At 29.7% G+C, this 19,207-nt stretch overlaps 6 protein-coding genes across 8 annotated transcripts; 3 read left to right on the forward strand and 3 right to left on the reverse strand.

The window, feature by feature from the left end:
* Positions 1–9: 9 nt before the first annotated feature.
* Positions 10–2,931, reverse strand: LOC117209777. Its single transcript, XM_033452179.1, has 7 exons — positions 2,055–2,931; positions 1,816–1,968; positions 1,614–1,749; positions 1,408–1,535; positions 879–1,178; positions 305–550; positions 10–171 (listed from the first exon to the last, which is right to left on the reverse strand). Exons 1-7 carry the CDS (start codon positions 2,284–2,286, stop codon positions 50–52), a joined length of 1,317 nt encoding a protein of 438 aa, XP_033308070.1. The 5' UTR covers positions 2,287–2,931; the 3' UTR covers positions 10–49.
* A 946-nt stretch (positions 2,932–3,877) lies between these two features.
* On the forward strand, positions 3,878–6,800 carry LOC117209716 (deformed epidermal autoregulatory factor 1). The gene is made up of 4 exons (XM_033452060.1): positions 3,878–4,314; positions 4,667–5,158; positions 5,237–5,698; positions 5,787–6,800. The coding sequence occupies exons 1-4, from the start codon at positions 4,048–4,050 to the stop codon at positions 5,985–5,987; spliced, it is 1,422 nt and encodes a 473-aa protein (XP_033307951.1). The 5' UTR covers positions 3,878–4,047; the 3' UTR covers positions 5,988–6,800.
* A 334-nt stretch (positions 6,801–7,134) lies between these two features.
* LOC117209653 (U3 small nucleolar RNA-associated protein 18 homolog) lies at positions 7,135–9,607 on the reverse strand. The gene is made up of 7 exons (XM_033451935.1): positions 9,137–9,607; positions 8,858–9,055; positions 8,586–8,739; positions 8,337–8,522; positions 8,068–8,259; positions 7,824–7,992; positions 7,135–7,736 (listed from the first exon to the last, which is right to left on the reverse strand). The coding sequence occupies exons 1-7, from the start codon at positions 9,286–9,288 to the stop codon at positions 7,273–7,275; spliced, it is 1,515 nt and encodes a 504-aa protein (XP_033307826.1). The 5' UTR covers positions 9,289–9,607; the 3' UTR covers positions 7,135–7,272.
* Positions 9,608–9,697: 90 nt separating this feature from the next.
* LOC117209545 (sperm-associated antigen 6-like) lies at positions 9,698–17,182 on the reverse strand. Of its 2 annotated transcripts, XM_033451730.1 has the most exons (10): positions 17,048–17,182; positions 16,601–16,863; positions 16,266–16,476; positions 16,011–16,189; positions 15,767–15,940; positions 15,553–15,705; positions 15,332–15,481; positions 15,108–15,266; positions 10,909–11,054; positions 9,698–9,969 (listed from the first exon to the last, which is right to left on the reverse strand). In XM_033451730.1, the coding sequence occupies exons 1-10, from the start codon at positions 17,070–17,072 to the stop codon at positions 9,822–9,824; spliced, it is 1,608 nt and encodes a 535-aa protein (XP_033307621.1). In that variant the 5' UTR covers positions 17,073–17,182; the 3' UTR covers positions 9,698–9,821. The 2 variants fall into 2 exon arrangements, with proteins under 2 accessions (XP_033307621.1, XP_033307707.1); XM_033451816.1 differs by lacking the exon at positions 17,048–17,182 and having other exon boundaries at positions 16,593–16,725.
* Positions 10,146–15,015, forward strand: LOC117210284. Its single transcript, XM_033453190.1, has 3 exons — positions 10,146–10,476; positions 11,857–12,811; positions 13,612–15,015. Exons 2-3 carry the CDS (start codon positions 12,599–12,601, stop codon positions 13,699–13,701), a joined length of 303 nt encoding a protein of 100 aa, XP_033309081.1. The 5' UTR covers positions 10,146–10,476; positions 11,857–12,598; the 3' UTR covers positions 13,702–15,015.
* A 72-nt stretch (positions 17,183–17,254) lies between the features above and the next one.
* LOC117210019 (dynactin, 150 kDa isoform) lies at positions 17,255–18,979 on the forward strand. 2 transcript variants are annotated; one of them, XM_033452631.1, is made up of 6 exons: positions 17,255–17,622; positions 17,792–17,936; positions 18,008–18,172; positions 18,245–18,379; positions 18,460–18,594; positions 18,759–18,979. In XM_033452631.1, the coding sequence occupies exons 1-6, from the start codon at positions 17,342–17,344 to the stop codon at positions 18,840–18,842; spliced, it is 945 nt and encodes a 314-aa protein (XP_033308522.1). In that variant the 5' UTR covers positions 17,255–17,341; the 3' UTR covers positions 18,843–18,979. The 2 variants fall into 2 exon arrangements, with proteins under 2 accessions (XP_033308522.1, XP_033308605.1); XM_033452714.1 differs by lacking the exon at positions 18,008–18,172.
* The last annotated feature ends 228 nt before the right edge of the window (positions 18,980–19,207 follow it).

The following is a 19,207-nucleotide window of genomic DNA, read 5'->3' on the forward strand; positions in this document are numbered from 1 at the left end:
AGCATATATTTTCGAATCTAGGTAGGTTGATTTCATTTGCATTTTATTTTTATCTTAATTTTGTTGTGCAAGGTTGTTGTATATAATTCAGACAAAATCCTCTGTTCCCGACATCGTTTGGCGCTTCGACGCTATCCGTGTGGAAAATTAGTCTAAATGGTTTCACTGTACCTGATAATCAAGATAATAATCAAGATTGTTTCTAACCCTTGTGTAAGTAACTATAGTATGTATATTATCAGAAGACAGAAATTAGTACTGGATATTATTAGAAAGTATTCGATAAAATATCAGGAACACTTACTAATAACAGAAGACGCATTCAAATTTTGATTTTCCGCGTTAAATGTTCCACCGCATATCCGATCGATACAAGTCATCATGGAGGTTGGCAATCTACCTGTGTTAGACGCACACGGTATCGTTAACCAATCGGTTTGACAGGCTGCTCCTGTCATTGATGCTATTTGCATTGCTTGCGTATTTCCAGTTAACGTAAATCCATTACTACGTGCCATTCTTGCCATAGTGGCACCATCATTTGCCAGTACTGCTTCATCGTGTCATAAAATATTAAAGCATAATTATTGAGTTGCTATAAATACAATTCATATATCGCACAATACATATTTCGAAAGTGACAAAATTCAAACCAGTTTTTCAGGGAAAGCGAAAGGCTGTTTGAAAGCTTATCTCGCTATATTATTATATCTTAAGCTTATATGTCTAACTATATTAAGCTGAAAAAAAATTATCTTTTAGATCTTAAACTTTCGCGATGATCAGAAGATATATATGTGGTTCTTTTGAAATACATGTGCGATATGTTCGCATAAATATGTGTATTCGTTCTTCGTTCTTCTTCATTCACGTATTACCATCTTTATCGTCGACCGGGCATGCCATATACTGAATACCGCAAAAATTCCTTTCCATTCGAATGCAAATACTGTAATCTTGATTCGACAGTTGCAATCCGGTGTTAGGATCGTAATTGAACGATTTTATTTGGCCGGATATCCCTGTGAAATATTGCAAACACCCTTCCTCGGCTCTGTATATAGTATTGCAACGTATTTGAGAGACTCGTACTTTCCAAGATCGAGCAAAAGAATTTCCGCTTGTAACAAATGTCAACGTGACAGGATTCGTTTGTCCAAGACCAGTATCGACGTATACTATATAAAAACGATGGTTACTACGTAAATGAAATATTATAAATAGATTAATGGATTTTATTTTTCAGAAAATCAAGCTTAAAAACTTGTATCACGGTGGTCTAAAATATTCAGAATACGTAAATTCAGAATTAGTAAATAAAACAAATCTTTGTCCAAATCCTATTCTTTCAATAATGTTTATAAAAATATTTTTGTAATGTAACGTAATGACAAAGTGGTTACGTACTATGATTGTCAGCATTATTTCCACATATGGTAGGTACCGGATTACCCCCAGAAACGATAAATTGATCATAGATACACTGATGGTTAGTCGTTTCCGGACCTCTTATATTAAACTGCAAGAAATCCAATCTAGAAAAGACACATTACTTGTCAATGAAATTCGATTCTATCAAATAAAGCACTACATTTGAGATGAAAGTAACCCACCTAAACTGGCATACGGTTGGATGCGACTTAACGAGCGTTAATTGACAAGATATAGTACCATCAAACGTTGATGGATAATTCGGATTAACGAAATAAGTATTATTGTTGCTGGTTGTCTCGCCGCAAGATACTGTCACTGAACCGGTATAAGAAAGAAAAATTGTTAAAACCGTTTAACGAAAAAAAGGAAAATATAACATACCAATGCAGCAAACTCCGTAACCATTTGCGCAAACTCCACTAGATACACCACCACGTTTCGAGCATTCCGAAGCTGCGATACAGGTACCATTTTCACCATTTAATCCGACGCAAACGTTATTGTCAAATTTTACCAATGTAAATAATGGGAAAACTAGAAATAAGAAACGAAACAGATTATTCTAGCAAATTAAAAAAATGTACTGCTGCTCATAAGTACATGGTAGTCTTTATACTTACGTCGTTTTTCTCTACCGCTCTGACTTGGTGCGCTATTTTGAAAATTAATCGACTGTAATTTACCCTTTAGAGAGTTTAGAGGGTCCCGTTTAAGCGATAACGATTCGTTGACGCGATTAATATTTGGTTGCCAAAGATGTCGAAACCTTTTAAGAGAACTCCACGCGTCAATATTTATGCACAACATAACAGAGTATAATAGTAACGTAGTGATACAGTATCTACGCATCATTAAACAAATACGCCTTCGATGTAATAATTTAAAAAATATAACTGTAAAAAAGAAATTGTTTAAACGTAAATTGTTCAAAAAATGTCAAAGGTCCAATGAGACGTGTGTTCTGCAACGATTGCTCTTCGACTAACAGAAACGAAGGACTGGAAAACTGGTATATTTAAGTAAAAATGCATATACACGGTCTGAATGCTACATAGTTTAATTAAAGGAAGCGTTAAGATCATTGTTGAACGTTGATCTTTAAGCAGATTGAGAGAAAGTCAAGATACCTTACGAATGACAAATCTCTAAGGTCTATCTATTGTGTTTGCCTCTTGAGTCGAGACACAGTATTTACTTTCACGGCTTTAATTCAACAAATTTAAACGTTCTTTCCCTTCACTGTAAACGTTGCTTTAAACGTTTAAACCTCTATTGTCATTTTTACCTGTAGATACCGTACAGTACGTTTAAGGTAGATACCTGTTCTCACGTTTTCTATAAAGCGGCACGTGCTTTGATAAATGGTGAGCGAGAAAGCGAACTTTCTATGTGATTTTCCAAGTACTTGTTACCATGATCTATATGTTCCGAGGTATGCTTGGCATACAAGATAATAATGGTCAATATTCTTATACGTGTTTACGTAATGTATTATTATGATCGTAATATTTACAAGTCAAATATTCGAAGTATTCGATAGAAAAAAAATTAATACAAGTTTTAAAAGTTCAAAGGTAATTATACATATTATTTTATACAAGGTAGAACTTTGATGCACATACACAAATAATGGTAATAGTAATAGCATGAATAATTATTAGACTGCACATATTTATGCAAATTCATACATTTATGAACACAATTGAAAAAATGGAATCTAAGCAAAGATTTGTTTCACCTATTAAATATTATGAGTACTTTATTTTGGATATTTTACATACATATGTTGTATGTTTATATTCTGTGCGCTTATATGGAGATCTATACAATAACATGCAAAGAAAGATCAATCGATCGATCAAGATTTCTAATTGCAGCGTTATAAGTATAATTAACATAGTCAATTTTTCGTTCAAATTAAGATGGCATACGACGTAATCATCAACATCTGGATGCAAAATAATCAATATATTAATCGAATCAGTCTTTTAACGTATGAAAAGAATCGTTTCTAATCTTTTTATTCACTTACCTATTATTATATATTATTATCTTACGAATTCATTTTAAATCAATAATACCTGTGATAATACAAACTCATAGAAATAGGTTAGAAAAATTATTGTGTTTAAAAATGAGTTTTATACAATACAAATCCAAACACATTCTCGCACATATTCTAATAAAAGTAAACACTCATATTCTAATTTACTTTACCATATCATGAAAATTACTATGATAAATTAAATACATACATTTAAGGAGAAGAATTCGTCAATTAAAATCTTCAAAAGTAATCGAGTAGAATTTAAAACGAGCGCTCGAAATATGTAAAGATGGCACTCGATATCGGAGATTCATATATGCATCTATAATATATGCAAAGAGAACAAAGATTCTGCTGAGAGGTGGAAGAAAATAATAATAGTATGGTCACTAAGGACCGATTCGTTGAATGACAGTTTCAATTTAGATTCGATTGTGGTTAGTTTGGAAACGTGTCGAGTAAACTCGAAATTGTGATCGCGAGTAATCGCAGGCACCGAAAGATCGTGGCGCTGTGTTGAGCGTGCGCTGACGCCATAGTGTGTGCGAGAGGCGAGAACAGCCGAAATGGAGGAGAGTCAAACATCGGAAAGTGTCGCCGTGCTACCGGACATGTCCGAACCGTTGACGAGCGAAACCGAGGATGCGTCTGCCCTAAAGGTCGAGCACGAGGAGCATACCGTCGCCGTGACGGCGAGCGTCACTCCGGTACCGGGTGTTCCTGGTGTTCCAGGAGTTGGTGTACCGGTTTCTTTACCCGTTGGTTCTATCATTGGTGTAGCGAACTCGACCAACGGTACGACCTTCAACGTCATCACATCAGACCAACTACAGGTTGGTTGTAGAAGCAATTGAGTGTTTGTTAAACTTGTCTTTAATACAATTCTGATACAGAACTGGCTTTCTGACGATTCATTCACTTTCTCGCTAAAGAATTACTGAAAAATAAGGTGGGGTTTTACTCTTCTTATACACATGTAAGCCAGAACTACTTACATGCATAGTGTACACAACATTAACTCTTATAATGCGCTTGTTCATACGTTGTACAAAATACTGGAGGCATGTCTTTTCTACCATTACGCGACACGATTATGATTTTATGTACATATGACGTTAATGGAATCTGTATATCTTATTTTAAATTAAATATCTAATTATATATGCGTTTCATTTCTTTTTCTAGTTGCCCGGATCAGGTCAGTTTAAGCAGATGCTATGTGTAGATAATGGTTTCATTTGTGAACCACGGCATGACAAGGACACGGATTCTTTACGTTGGAATGGTGAATTAAAAGCAACGCATATAGTAATCCAAAATAGTACAGAAGAGCCAGAATCAGAACAGATTCATGTCTCTACTGCTAATACTCAACCAATATGCAGTTGGTCAGAATCCGCTAATTTAGCAGTATTACCTGTTAGATGTAAAAATACAAATGCTGAGTTGCATAAAAGTAGATTTGGATCTGGGGGAAGAGGAAGATGTATTAAACTTGGGCAAGACTGGTACACACCAAGTGAATTTGAAGCATACTGTGGGAGGGCATCCAGTAAAGATTGGAAACGCAGTATTAGATTTGGTGGTAGAAGTTTGCAAACATTAATTGATGAGCAAATTTTAAAGCCACATGCTACTTCTTGCACCTGTGCAGCATGTTGCGATGATGACAGTGCAGTTAGTATACTATGTTACTCTATAATTAATATGTAATTGCAATTTATCCAGTGATCACGTAATGTTTTTTTATTTCAGACAGGTCCTGTAAGATTGTTTACACCATACAAACGTAGAAGAAGGGCTAGAGATACATCTGATGGAGAAACACCATCGCGTAAACTTAAAAGTGATACTTCGCGCGATGGCAGTAATAATGACGAAAGCGATAGTGAAGTTGTAGTACCTGATAAAGAAGTATGGCCTCAATTTGTTTCAACAGATGGTTTAGTTGTACAACAGCCGCAAGATCAAGATACCGTTGTTCAAAATGTACATCAAACGGAAAATGGACAAAGCGACGATATATTTAAAAAGCTCGACGAAATGTCCAATAAAATGTTAAAGTTGGCTTATGAATTTAGACGTACATTAGAGGAAGCTAAGGAAGTAAACAGACAACAAAGAAGAGAACAGGCTCTAGTGGCGCAATTAGGTGGTAGAGGGGATGTTATTGAAACTGTTGGTTTACAACCAGCATCGGATACTCATAACAAAAAGGTAAGGAATATTGCTAGAGTATAATCAAGTGTATTCTATCTATATACATATCTTTTACTAGCTTTTCATAATACTTATCTATTTCTAGTGTGCCAACTGTAACAGAGAAGCATTTGCGGAATGTTCGTTATGTAGGCGAACGCCTTATTGCTCCACGTTTTGTCAACGTAAAGATTGGGCAGGTCATCAAGTGGAATGTGTGAGAGGTGCTGCAGAAACTGTAATGCTTATAGTTGAAAGCAGTAGTGGAGATACTAGTGCACTTGCTACGACTGCTGGGGACCAATAGCTAGTGTTCCTCACACCTATTCACCAAAGTAACATAGAAACTGAACAAACTATCTTAGAAACTTCGAAATTGAGAGAAGAGACGAAGACTTTAAAAAAATCTGTTTAATGACCAATGAGTCAAAAAATTTTGTATATATAGTAGTAAATATTTTATATATATACAAGAGTTAAATTGTAACGATATTATTAAGTAAATAAGCAAATTTACACTAAAGTTGAAATTTTTTAAAATCAAGATTCAAAATTATGCTATATACAAATGAAAGATCGTAAATCAAATAATTGTAAAAATAAACAACAACGTGCACGTGTATATATGTATACTACTACATATTTTGAACGTACAGATACACGCGCACACGTTTATGCGTGTTTATGCGTATGTTGTATCACGCATGATAAAATATACTTTTATGAATCACTTTTTTTTACATAAATTTATATCATTGACCAAAGGAGGTAATTACGCTTTTATGGATATTATTTATAAACACTGTCTCCTTTTTCTTCTGTTTGTAGGTATTATTTTGAACTTCCTCTCCAAATTCTTTTGTTAGTACAAATTTAATATTATGAGGACATTATAAAAATGATATTTAGAATGAAGGCTAGCTTCTATTTTATGAATATATCGAGTCATACATTTATATCATCTCTCACACATATTTACACTTCAAATCGATGTTCTATAAACTCGCAATCATAATGGATTTCATGTAGTTACTATAGTATCATATCATTTTTTCACTTGAAATAGCAGAAAAATATTAATGTATATCTACATATATATACTTAGTATGCAAATTATAACGGTGATAACACAAAAAGTCTAACAAACATCACTAAACAAGAAACACAGTATCAAATGTATTATATAGCTATTATTTTTAATATATGATTTTCTAATCAAATTCATAACGAATATCATTTACTAGAGTTTTTTACAAGCCATATTATTACCACCATGATTCATAGCATTATTATTATTATTATTATTATTATTATTATTATTATTATTGTCACTATTAGTGCTGTTAATTAATTATAATAGTACGATGATAACAAATATTTTGTTAAGTAAAACATGAAAGTTTATTTTGCTTATATACAAAGTGAACAGAAAAAAAATAAATATTGTTTTCATCAATTATTAAGTGTCTATCTTATTCTTATATGCTTTGATACATTATATTTTATTCAATTATAGATATTATTAACTTAGTTCGAACTTAGTTATAAAAAACTTTTTAATAATATTACGTGATTTGCAAAATGATAATTATCTAATAATTTCCATAATGTTTCAATCTATATAAAAAAGCACTAAATGATTTGTTGGAAATTGCTATATAACCGCTACCTGGTGAAAAATCGATAGCTTCGGGTATTGACAAATTTGTTTGAAATGTAGGAAAATTTGAAAAAACCGTGAACGATGGTAAATGCATCATTCTAAACGCATTATGTTTTTTATCTGAAGCCATTGCCAAAATTTCAGAATAAGCATTAAATTTTAAACTGGTAATCGACGTGACAAAATTGAGAACAACTTTTAGTGGAACAGGATTTCGATTTTGTAACACTGTCTTGGTATCATACAAATTAACTACACCCTCTTTACTACCTGTTGCTAAATATTGACTATTTGGAGACATTGCAATAGAAGCACAGGATAAACATCCATCATCTATAGCTCGATGAATGCATACACGGCTATTTATATCCCAAATGTACATTTCGTTGCTGTCTTTAATTGTTCAAAAAGAAATAAAAATTCACATTAAACAAAGAATATATAAAATTGAATAAACAGTGATAAATACAAAAAACTCACCACCATGTGTAATCAATGTATTACTATCTGGCGTAAAGGCTAATGCTCTACATCTTGCATTCATTTTCAACATACTGATAAGTTCCTTTGATGAACTTGTTAATAAGAAAATTTCTCCTGCTCGCCCACAAACTGCTAATAATTTTCCATCTGGAGATACTTCATATTTCTAAATAATTTATAAAAATGTCATTCTATATAATAATTTAGATTATTATAAAAAAATAGTTATAATTTTTCAAACCTGCATGTTAGTAAGTCCATGCGGTAACAACATTCTATATGTTTTTCCACTTATTAAGTTATAAGAGTGACAATGTGCATAATATTGAGAACCAATCAATACTTCTGTACCATCTCTCAGAAATTTTGCTGTGCTAATAGGAAATTTCTTATACTGCATTGTGTGCAATTTATTATTTTCAATTCCATCTACCTATAATTATATCATATTTTGATAAATTCTCTATTTGAAAATACAGGTACAAATACAACTAGATTTTGTATAATTACTTGAAAAAGAGATAAAATTCCAGATGTACCAGCAACCAAGGCTACTGTAGAAGATGGATGAAATTCAACACTTGACACAATGGGCCCTTCAGTATGTGTTTCCTTATTAATTGGTGTCAATGCTTTTATGTCAATTATACTCTTTGGCAAATTTTTTACTTTAGGTTTTTCCAAATGGCAACTATGCTAAAAAAATATAATACATATTTAGGAATATTAGTCATTGAAGTGGTAAAATGACTTTAGTACCTTTAATATTTCATTATCTAAATCATCAGATTCTTTATTGATCTTTTCAATCTTGGCCCATTTTGGGTTGCCCACAATCTGTTTATATTTGTTACGCAAGTAATCTTTACGTGACTCTTGTGGCACATTGTCGGCTAGTTTGTGTCTTGGTCGACTAATAAAAAGAATAAACCATTTAATTAGTTTCCAAATAATACATATTATTTAAAAACAATATTTTTCCTTTATTACTAAACAACATATTTTGTTTTCATTAAATTTGGTATACATACGCATATTGAACATCATCTTCATCAATCCATGCCGCCTCGGTATGTTCTTCAGAAATATCAGTTTGCACAATCAAATCATTACTTACATTATCATTTATAGAAATATTATTTTCATTAATATTCGATTCAACAACATCCTCATCGTTTGATAAATCGCTTATGATGTCAGTTGGATTACCAAGCACGATTCTTTCTAACCTGTATACAAATAATGTGATAAATTCTGTTTCTTAAACAACTTAGTTACTTGAACTTTCTATATTATCGTAATAATTGTACCTGGCCTCTTCCTTTGCATCATATCCATTTTTGTGGTTCCTTTTCAAAGGTTTAGTGTACTTTTGTTTATACAATGTTTTTGAGGGAATACCTTTCTTGTTTAACATTTTAGTCGGTACCAATTTCTTACGATTCAATTTGTTTTTCTCCATGATGTATTGACCGACTATTATGATTTACTTAATACAATTTGTAACACGTTCAAATAATCAAATATTATGTATTTTTAACATAACTTTCTCACATGTTCCTCCTTTTCTACAATCATTAAAATACTAAACATATATATTCCCTAGATAAATTCACTTCTACGAAATACTTTAAATAAATTAAAAAATTCTTCTGAAATTATAAATATTAAAAACAACGAGTATATTTAATTATATCGGCTAGATCTGTATACATTTTAACGATTTTGTAATTCTATTGAATATTTTGTACTAAGCGTTTGATAACTAGTGACTAATGAAATATATTTCGATTATGTACACTGCACGTGTATAAAAGATGCTCCAAACTGTTTTTTAATTTAAAAAATACTTTTAAAAATATAAGAAATCATAACTTTTTGAAAAAGATTTATTTGGCAATATTTCTTAAATAACGATCTTCATTTCTTCTTAACCAATGCACATAATACATGATTAGAGAATATACTGATTCCACAATCGGGATGAATCAAACTTTAACCTTCTTCATTGAAAGATGATAGCGAAGATTTAGAATCAATATCAGAAGATAAGTGTTCTTCTATTGCAAATAGGGAAGGACATTTCGGTTGATACTGTTCTACAGCTTCCAAAAGACTGTTTGGATATCCAGGAGAGTAATATCTAAAATCAAAAGGGTCAAGAATTCATGATATAAAAGAAAAGGGAGGAAAAAGAGTTTATTCTAATGGCAACACGCATAATAAATTGATTACTAAACGTATAAATGACGTTCATTCATTTGTAACTTATTTGTAAATTAATAAGATCCAAAAATACAAAATATAGTGAAAACGGAAGTAAATTAAAAAATATATGTATAAAGTTGGCTTAACACTGAATCGAGCTATTGATAATAAATATAAAATGCTATCGGTTGTTCTATAGTGATTATAGAAATTATTGAGTTCATGTAATATTATTGATCCATTAAAATCCAAGTTTATATTTTTCCAATGCAATCAGCTGTGACAACATGGCGGTCATGCCGTATATTACTTGTCCGATTTAAATTAAGACACGCGATCCAGAAACGGAGCTGCAGTTATTTGCATTCACTGCTCGTGTAAACGGCTGTAAGAAGACTGTATTTTTTTCATTAACAAGAACTCGTGTTTCCGAATTCTCTCAGTAAGTAAACCATTACTAGGGTTATGTCAAAAGCAACTAGTGTTATTTTTGATAATTATCTACTCCTATCATTATCTTTACATCCATATGCTTCTCTGCATGCATCAGTATTTTAGTCATCTTGATGGAGAACATAATTCAATTTTAAATGTCAAGAAAGACAATAATTCTTTCAAATGAAATGATGTTTTGAACTATCATATTACATCTTACTGAAATAGCATTATGACTTAAAAATTATAAAGCATAATCTTCTCTAGCAATATTATAGTTATTATAAATTGTTGTTTAACATATCATGTTCATGAGAGAAACAATTTCAAAAATATGCAATATTAATCTTATGTTAAAGATATCAAATATATAATTCGTACCCTTCAAATTATTTTTAATTGAAATAATTTCCAAAAGCGATATGAAATAAAACACAACCTGACAATTTCATCTGGAAAACAGCAATTTATAATTTGTATATACTCCAAAAGTGTTGAACCAGGATCTGCTTGAATTTCTTGTACTTTCTTTAAACCACCGGATGTTACAAATAATCTTCTTGCCCTGGGATCATGAGGCAAAATCTATATAAAAATAACAAATAATTCAAAAATGCAACTTGAAATAGTTGAAATGCTTTAAACATTATCATTTATCAGTGATCTCATTAACTATGCGCATGAATGGATAGAATGAAAGACATTATTAGCTATCAGTTTGCATGTTGCAATATACCTAAGAATAAAACTCCTGAGACCTGACCTACACACTGTTTAAATGCAGTTATCTAAAGTAAACTTAATTTCTTAAATGTTTTAATCCACAGCAAATTAAAATAATTAAAAATGTCTTTTAGTAAATGATATCACGTTTACGATTTTATAAAAAAATATATATATATATACATGTAATATTGTATCAAAATTTATTATAAAATATCCGAAATCTAGAAAACATTCTTTGCAATATGCAATAGAAGTTATTTCTTATAACATCTTATGTGATTTCTAATGTCCACATTATAAAAATTACAAATTACAATATGAAATCGATCTTTGTATGAAATTCTGTCTTTTCGCATATGTGTAATAGTATTTGATAATTTATTCAATAGCATGTTACGATTTCTACCATAATACATATTACAAGCATCGTATGCAACATATTTCTAGGCGAAGCAAAATCTGTCCACATTTTCCACCTTCCTACGCCGCCAAAAATATCTTATTTACGAAAACAAAATTCCAGAACAAAATCGTGGGATAACGTGTCTGTCACAGACCTGTTGATAAATTAAAAATTTCTATTATCGTTTAAGTGAATTTTTTATCACTATAAGCATTATTACTGTTCATAATATGGTATGAATAATTAAATATTTTTCAGCTGATTCAGTGTGGCGCCAAAGATCGGTCGCTAAGGGAACGGAAGGAACTTGAGGGCCGTTTTTTTGATAATTACTTCAAGGTTGCTGTTTATCTTTTTTTATTATAAAATACAATTTTTTAATAAAATTTAATCTAAAGCAATCTCCACATATTAAAAACAAAAGTCTAATATTTTAGAATAATTTATTATAAAAAAATAAAAAAGATATATGTAACAGCATGTAAAAGAAATGTGAAAAGAAAGATTGAAACACCAAGTAGAAAGTAATGCCCTAAATACAACGATCTTAATACAATAGTTGAGAAAGAAATTTAATGAAGTGTCAAAGATAAAAATCAAGGTTGAAGATTATTGTAAGATTTAATGTATTGTAGTTAAAAGATAACGAGACAAGACAGATGCCTTAGAGTTCAAACATATAAGAACATAAGTGATAAAAGGAGATGACATCATTGTATACAAAAATTAATTTGTACTGTGTACTAAGCAGTACTGTTTGTAAAATTACTGGCAAATATTTCTAATATGATTAACACAAAAGTCTGTCATTTATAAGAAGTTAACTTGTCATAAAATCGTGCAGTGCAGTCACAGAAGTTCTACAGATCACATAAAATGTATACCTTGTATAGTTTCGATAGTAGAGGACTTTAAAGTACATGTATTGAATATTGTAGAACGTGGATATAAGCAACTCTGATTTTACATTAAATAAGAAAGTGAAAAATTAATAATAGACATGATAAACAATCAACATTGTGTTATTCTTAATTCTGGAGAGACCAATAATTATCACCAACCGGTCTCTGCAAAACCTTCTGTTGTTTCTGTATCAAGTATTGATTCTGATGTAAGTGACAGAAGAGATGTACGTGAAGAACTTTATGCTGGGATCTTCAGAAGACACAGGAAGACCATACTTGTGTTAGGCAGTTTTCTCAAAATGTTAAGGGTGAATAGAAATATGAACAATTATGCTAGTATTAAACCTAATGATGATAATGATGAATAAAAGAATAGTTTTATTGCATAAATGGAGTAGAAGACCAAGTTTAATTTTTTATACTGAAAATAATTAAATTGATATTGTTATTGCTTTGTAAAAAGATCAAATGTACTTTAATTATCACACCTCTATTAAGATTAATATAATTTAATTGCTTAAACAGATTTTTACATTTAGTAATTATTTCTCCTAAAAAGAGGCTTATCTTACATAAGGTATTATCTTGATAAATTACATGCAGCTGTCATATATTATGTTTGAATCTGTTTGCCATGATAACTATATAGATCATAAATTTGTGCTTACTAACGTAATTTTGTATACTTTATGACTAAAAGGGCATAAATCTATCTGAATAGCTTTATCAATGGATAAAGAATATTTAAGAATCAGTTATAATAGTAAATTTGAAAAGTCACATATAACTTATAAATATGAAAATTATAGCACAAATTATCATCTAACACTTTTTACAAAGCAAAACTTTTTAATTAAAGTATAAAATATTTTATATCACACACATATTTGATACAATATCTATAATATTGTTACATATTACTTTATTTTCATAGTTTTGCTTTTCCCAATAAAAAAATTGATTTCTTTCCCTCATATTATAAGATAAATTATTTAAATAATTCAACTATTAAGGTACAAAAGCAGTTAAACATTTTATTTACATTTGAAATATTTTTAATCTAATTGTCATGGAATAACGTAATTTTGTCTTTTTTCTCATTTTTCAGAGATACTTGGATAGATTGCATGCTCTGAACCGAATATATGCCTTAATTGCTTTACATTTTGATATTGTCATACAACAAAAGTTTTGGTAAAATCATGAAATTCTAATTATTGTAACATGTCTGTTTATATGTACTTCAAGTTAATTTAAATAGATATTTTCAAGACTTAAAATTTATGAGGCTTTATAAAAATTTATCGTAGTTTATATTTTTATTGAAGCTGTTTTCCATTGTCTGTTTTAATGTGTATCCTACTTTTTTCAACATTTAGCAAAATAAATTTCCTTAAAACGTTTCAATAAAGAAAAGGAAGGGATGAAGAAGAATATGTGATGCAAATAAAGAATTAGCAAAATACCGATAGTGAAGTGAAAGTACTACTGCCGATCATATATGTTACATTTCTTTACTTATGTTTGTACATAAGAAATCGATAATACAGTATGAATGAGAATTAATAGTAGCCAACTTTTTCGAGATGCAAATTTAATAACAATTTTTTGTTACTCATATATCTACAATTTTTATATTACTGGTCTCTTTATATCAAATACTGCCATTAGAAGATACATACAAGTATATGATATAACAAATGCAAGTAGTATAGCTTAACAAAAAAGTATGTTTAAATATCTAAAATTGCAATTACAATTTTTATATAAGAAGCACTTAACAATTTGATCGTTCTGGTACTTCAGCCGAACCATTTATTGTCGTAAGACTGAGAAATGTGCTTTTTCAGAATATAATATGTGCCATAATATTTATAGACAAACATTAAAAATAAAAATAATTAAGATGGTCTTATGCCATTGTCAATTTCTTCACTTTCTATCAATCAAATATCAGATAAATGCAATGACACACAGCATATCGGAACTGTTACTTTTTAATAGAAATATGTGACATCTCATACCATGTTAAGAGATCAAAGTCAAGTTACACCTTATGCAATTTTGGAATAGTGAAAATATATATAAGCAAAACAGATGATGAAAATATTAAAGATTACATTATACAAGGTCGGAATAATATCATAAAATGACAATTTTTATTGTTAGAATGCTATTTATGGGATAATAGTTTGTATGTGATAAGAATGAACCACTACAACTGCTTAACTAATTTTTCAATAAAGCAATTTCAAATAGCTTAATAATGGTCCATGTGTATATAATATATACATATATATGTTTATTATGTAATTAAATAAATGAAATAAAATTATTATTAAATAATAATTTTATGTGTTAATATATATAAACTTTACCACTTAGGTGGATTTTATCATATACTGATGATTTATATAATTTATCTCATTGTATGCATATGATAAATAATAAGACAGATGTTTTGCTTTAATTGAAAATTATAAATAAAAGTACTATTTCAATTATTGTACTATTATGTTTTACAACTGTTATGTCCTGTGTACAATTTGTAGAGATTATGTATAAAGTAAAAAGTTATATAAAACAAAATACTGTGTTCCTCACCTTGCTAAATTGTCCAAGTACATATTTTAGAATATTAGGTGGTGAATCATGCAGCAAAGATTCCAAAGCTTCAATATACATACATTTTTGTAGTATTTGTTTCAGTGCTGTATTGCATTTTGCTTTGAGATCTTCTGAGCTATTTGGATTATTGTACAGCTGAAAATAAACTATAAAATAATAATAATGAAGAACAACGTGGTATAAGAAAATCTGTAACATACCTGTAATAACTTTGGAAGAATGTTTGCGACTGCAACTGCTTTTGCATGTTCTGATGTATGCTTTCCAATTTGCCCAATTGCCCATACAGTGACAGCAAGTGTATGATCGTCATTTTCTTCATATAATATAGTAGATAGGTGAACAATTCCCTATAACAAATATTTGCTCTCAATTACTTTGGCTATGGAAATATTGTGACAAGTATATTGAAATATCACACTTTGGATCCTATGACTGCAATAGCTAACTGATCTAAGTGTCCAGCAATATATCCAATTGCCATTATTGCTGGCAATCTGACTGTTAATTTTGAGGTGCTAATTAATTCAACAAGTGCACCAATACCACCAATATTCACTATAAGTTGGGCCAACTAAAGAAAAATATAATTATAGCAAAATAATGTTGCAAATAAGTTGGTTTGATTTCTTTACCTCTAATGTATGTTTACAAATTTCTCTAGTTAACATTGCAGCAGCTTTAACAACACATTCATCAGGATGTGCCATGTGTACAAGAACATCAGGAAAAATTTCAGCTTCAATAATAGATTCTGCTAGGTGTACAGAGTGTTTTGCTATACTGCTCAATGCCAAAAGAACTTGACGCTGTGTACATTATTAATAAGTGGAATATTATATTACAAAATCATACTGTACATATAGTATTTTATGTTACCTTTAACTTAGTATCAGGATTAGATAATGCCTTTGCAAGAAAAGGAATGGCTCCTGCATCAACCACTGTTTCTGCAAGATCAATATTATGTTTGCTTATATCGAATAAAGCAGAGGCACTAATTTGTTTTAAACATAATTCAGGTTCTTGTAAGGCCAAGACTAAAAGTGGAACAGCTCCTATAAATAACATGATTGATATACAAGTTAATAAAATGTAGATAACTAATAGAGTATATTAATAGAGTATATGTACCTGCATCAACTATGGCTTGAGCCAAAGTCTTATTATGCCTAGCAATGTATCCTAATGCCCAAGCAGTAGCTTCCTTAACACCAGAATCAAAATCTTCTAAACAAATTATTATAGTATCCAATCCATTATTCTGAATCACCATAGATGCCAATTCTGGGGAATGTCTAGCAATTGCACGTAAAACAAATAGGGCTGCTTTTTTATAAAATTTCTATAACAAATATGCTTCAATATGTCTTCATTATTTATATATTATATTTTAATATATAATAAATTCTACTAAAACAAAAAGAAAGAAATACAGTCTTCTACATCTAAAATGCTTACATTCATACATTTTGTTTATCAATATTCTTCAATAATTGAGGTAAAATACCCATTCTTACAACAGCTTGTGCCAATTTCATACTATTATTTGCAAGTTTTCCTAATGCAACTGCAGCTGTATGCTGAATAGATGGTACAGGATCTGTTAACAAAGGGCATAAGAGATCCAAAACCCCAGCAGCTTCTAAACAATCTATAGTGTTTGGTTTTGAGGCAAAATCAGCAATGGATTGAACAAAGAATAGACGAGCCTTTTGGTACTGATCAAAGACTATAAAGGCATAATAATTAGTATTAACATTCCTTGGCAAGCTAATTATTATAAAAAGTTATTCATGTGCAGAAGATATATAAAAATGAAGACTTCTATATGTGCATGTGCCCTTACATTAATTATATTATAGAAGACCGCCAAATTTGTATTAAAAATATTAAAAGTATTTCAAACATTGTACCTTGTAAAATTGAACGTGCTGTCATTTTTGTTTATTATAAATTTTTAAATGTATATGCGATGTTGATACTTTCAATACGTTTTTATACCATTTGACTTTACGAAACTGTCATATGTTTGAAAACGAAAAGCTACCGCCTTCTGCATACTATATAGTATAGCGACTCCAGAAAACAAATGTTTGATCGAATAGAATATAGACGCAGAAATTATCAATCAAAATATAGTAATAGAAGGATATAGCGATAGTAATAAAATACTATATCTTTTATGTAATAATTATTCATATCGGAAAATGACTGAAGAATTATTATCTAAAGAAAAAGAATTTCATCAGTTGAATAAAGAACTTGAGCAGAAAGCAAGCAATTTGATAGCAAAAATAGATTCTGTTGTTAACACTTACAATAACGGATGCTCGAATCTTAATTCGAGGAAACATTGCGTAAATGCGACGAGAGAAAGAACAGCCTGTTTAAATGGTATAACAATACAAAATAAAGATAATTTTCAGATTTTGATTAAACGAAATTCATCTTTACCTCATATTTTCGATCAATCCGTTGCTTTGAAGCCGTAAGTATGGAAGAAATGCAATTATTTATATTTATGTGTTAAAAAATGATCTCATAACAAATATATTTTAGTTTTAACAAACTATTGAATAAAATTTTTAATTATTTTGTAATATATCTAAAATTAAACATCTGAATAATAAATGATTTCAATATTATTTATATATTAGAAAAATAGAATCACAGAAAGATAACGAGGATGAAGTTTCTAAGCAAAAGAACCTGGCAAATAAAACTGTTCTCAATTTCTTAAAAGCTAAGGTAGATATATTACAGGATGAGCTACAAACAATGCGAATTGAATATAGAAAACAGGTACCTAGAATTCATGTGTGCATGAAAGCATTTATTTGATTAATCCTTACACAACTATGTTGTATGTTCAGTGTGATATTTGCAAAAATTTGGAATCTGAAAATAACAAGATTGAAATTAAGTTAAAAGCTGAAATAGAGTCATTAAAAGAAACAATTACAAAATTAGAGAACACTAACAAGGAGTTGCACTGTCAATCACAAGCATTAAATACAGAAAATTCAATCTTAAAAAAAGTATGCATTACACTCACTCTGTTCTTTTCCAATAACAATTTTTTTTTTATTCATACTAAATATTTTTAACAGGACTTAGATAGACTTCAAAAGCAAGTAAAGATAACAAATCAACAGTCTAATAGTTGCTTGATGAGATTAAATAGATCTTTGGAAAATAATGATAAACTTAAGAATGCATTGAAATATTCTGAAGTAGAAGAAAAGGTGAAACTTATACAAATATATAATATTAGATAAGAAACTTGTATCATATAGCATTTTTATCTTACTTAATGTTTTTACAGGAATTGAAGACCCAAATTAGAAAGCTAGAAGAAGATAGAAAATTAACAGCTAATCACTTGGGAAAGCAACTTTCGGAATTAATACAAGTGTTTAAAAAACAAATGTTAATTGTAGATAACTTAAAGAAGCAAAATGTATGTATATATTTTATCTCTATTATATAAAATTATATATAAAAATTAAAACATTTGATATATATGTACTTTAATCTATCTTTTTAATCGATGTATGTATGTAATTGATATGTATATATACGTATGTACATGTATGTATGCATATAAAAACAAACACACACAAGGCATGCTTACTGGCAGTTGGACAACTAAAATTAACAAAAGAAGATTTCTCAAGATTATTGGATCAGAAACCTGAAAATGTATGATATATTGTATATAAAACATTTATTAAATGACTACTGCAATTCATACATTGCAAAAGATGGAATAACTTCATTTCATAGCCATACATTTTATACAATTTTATATTACATGATATAATCCTTAATATTTTTTATGAAAATCTGTGTTCTTTAATACATTACCTGTCATACATGAAATTTGAAAGTTTTGTGATCTACCTTAACATCTCTTTTTTTGTTTTTATTTATCTTATATCTGGGACATTTCTAGCATTTTTAACATATACGTAATAAATAAGTTATATCTAAAATATCAATAGAATTTTGAATACAAAATGTCAATGTCATACAAATGTCAAATGAAGTATGTCAAGTATAAACATTAGTCT

The sequence above is a fragment of the Bombus bifarius genome, unplaced genomic scaffold, assembly GCF_011952205.1.
Source record: "Bombus bifarius isolate JDL3187 unplaced genomic scaffold, Bbif_JDL3187 scf7180000007966, whole genome shotgun sequence".
In the NCBI taxonomy this organism is placed as follows: Eukaryota; Metazoa; Arthropoda; class Insecta; order Hymenoptera; family Apidae; genus Bombus; species Bombus bifarius.

Coding starts and splice junctions, on each gene's coding strand:
- LOC117209716 (XM_033452060.1), top strand. CDS start 4,048: ATGGAGGAGAGTCAAACATCGGAAAGTGTCGCCGTGCTACCGGACATG. Junction 5,159..5,236: donor GTTGCGATGATGACAGTGCA/GTTAGTATACTA, acceptor TTTTTATTTCAG/ACAGGTCCTGTAAGATTGTT. Junction 5,699..5,786: donor CGGATACTCATAACAAAAAG/GTAAGGAATATT, acceptor ATCTATTTCTAG/TGTGCCAACTGTAACAGAGA.
- LOC117210284 (XM_033453190.1), top strand. CDS start 12,599: ATGATAAACAATCAACATTGTGTTATTCTTAATTCTGGAGAGACCAAT. Junction 12,812..13,611: donor GTTTTCTCAAAATGTTAAGG/GTGAATAGAAAT, acceptor CTCATTTTTCAG/AGATACTTGGATAGATTGCA.
- LOC117209545 (XM_033451730.1), bottom strand. CDS start 17,072: ATGACAGCACGTTCAATTTTACAAG. Junction 16,477..16,600: donor AGAATATTGATAAACAAAAT/GTATGAATGTAA, acceptor TATTTGTTATAG/AAATTTTATAAAAAAGCAGC. Junction 16,190..16,265: donor TCAAGCCATAGTTGATGCAG/GTACATATACTC, acceptor TGTTATTTATAG/GAGCTGTTCCACTTTTAGTC.
- LOC117209777 (XM_033452179.1), bottom strand. CDS start 2,286: ATGATGCGTAGATACTGTATCACTACGTTACTATTATACTCTGTTATG. Junction 1,536..1,613: donor CCAACCGTATGCCAGTTTAG/GTGGGTTACTTT, acceptor TGTCTTTTCTAG/ATTGGATTTCTTGCAGTTTA. Junction 551..878: donor CCCGGTCGACGATAAAGATG/GTAATACGTGAA, acceptor ACGATGAAGCAG/TACTGGCAAATGATGGTGCC.
- LOC117209653 (XM_033451935.1), bottom strand. CDS start 9,288: ATGGAGAAAAACAAATTGAATCGTAAGAAATTGGTACCGACTAAAATG. Junction 9,056..9,136: donor GATGCAAAGGAAGAGGCCAG/GTACAATTATTA, acceptor ATTTGTATACAG/GTTAGAAAGAATCGTGCTTG. Junction 7,993..8,067: donor ATGGACTTACTAACATGCAG/GTTTGAAAAATT, acceptor TAAATTATTTAG/AAATATGAAGTATCTCCAGA.
- LOC117210019 (XM_033452631.1), top strand. CDS start 17,342: ATGACTGAAGAATTATTATCTAAAGAAAAAGAATTTCATCAGTTGAAT. Junction 17,623..17,791: donor CAATCCGTTGCTTTGAAGCC/GTAAGTATGGAA, acceptor TTTATATATTAG/AAAAATAGAATCACAGAAAG. Junction 18,173..18,244: donor AAAATTCAATCTTAAAAAAA/GTATGCATTACA, acceptor TATTTTTAACAG/GACTTAGATAGACTTCAAAA.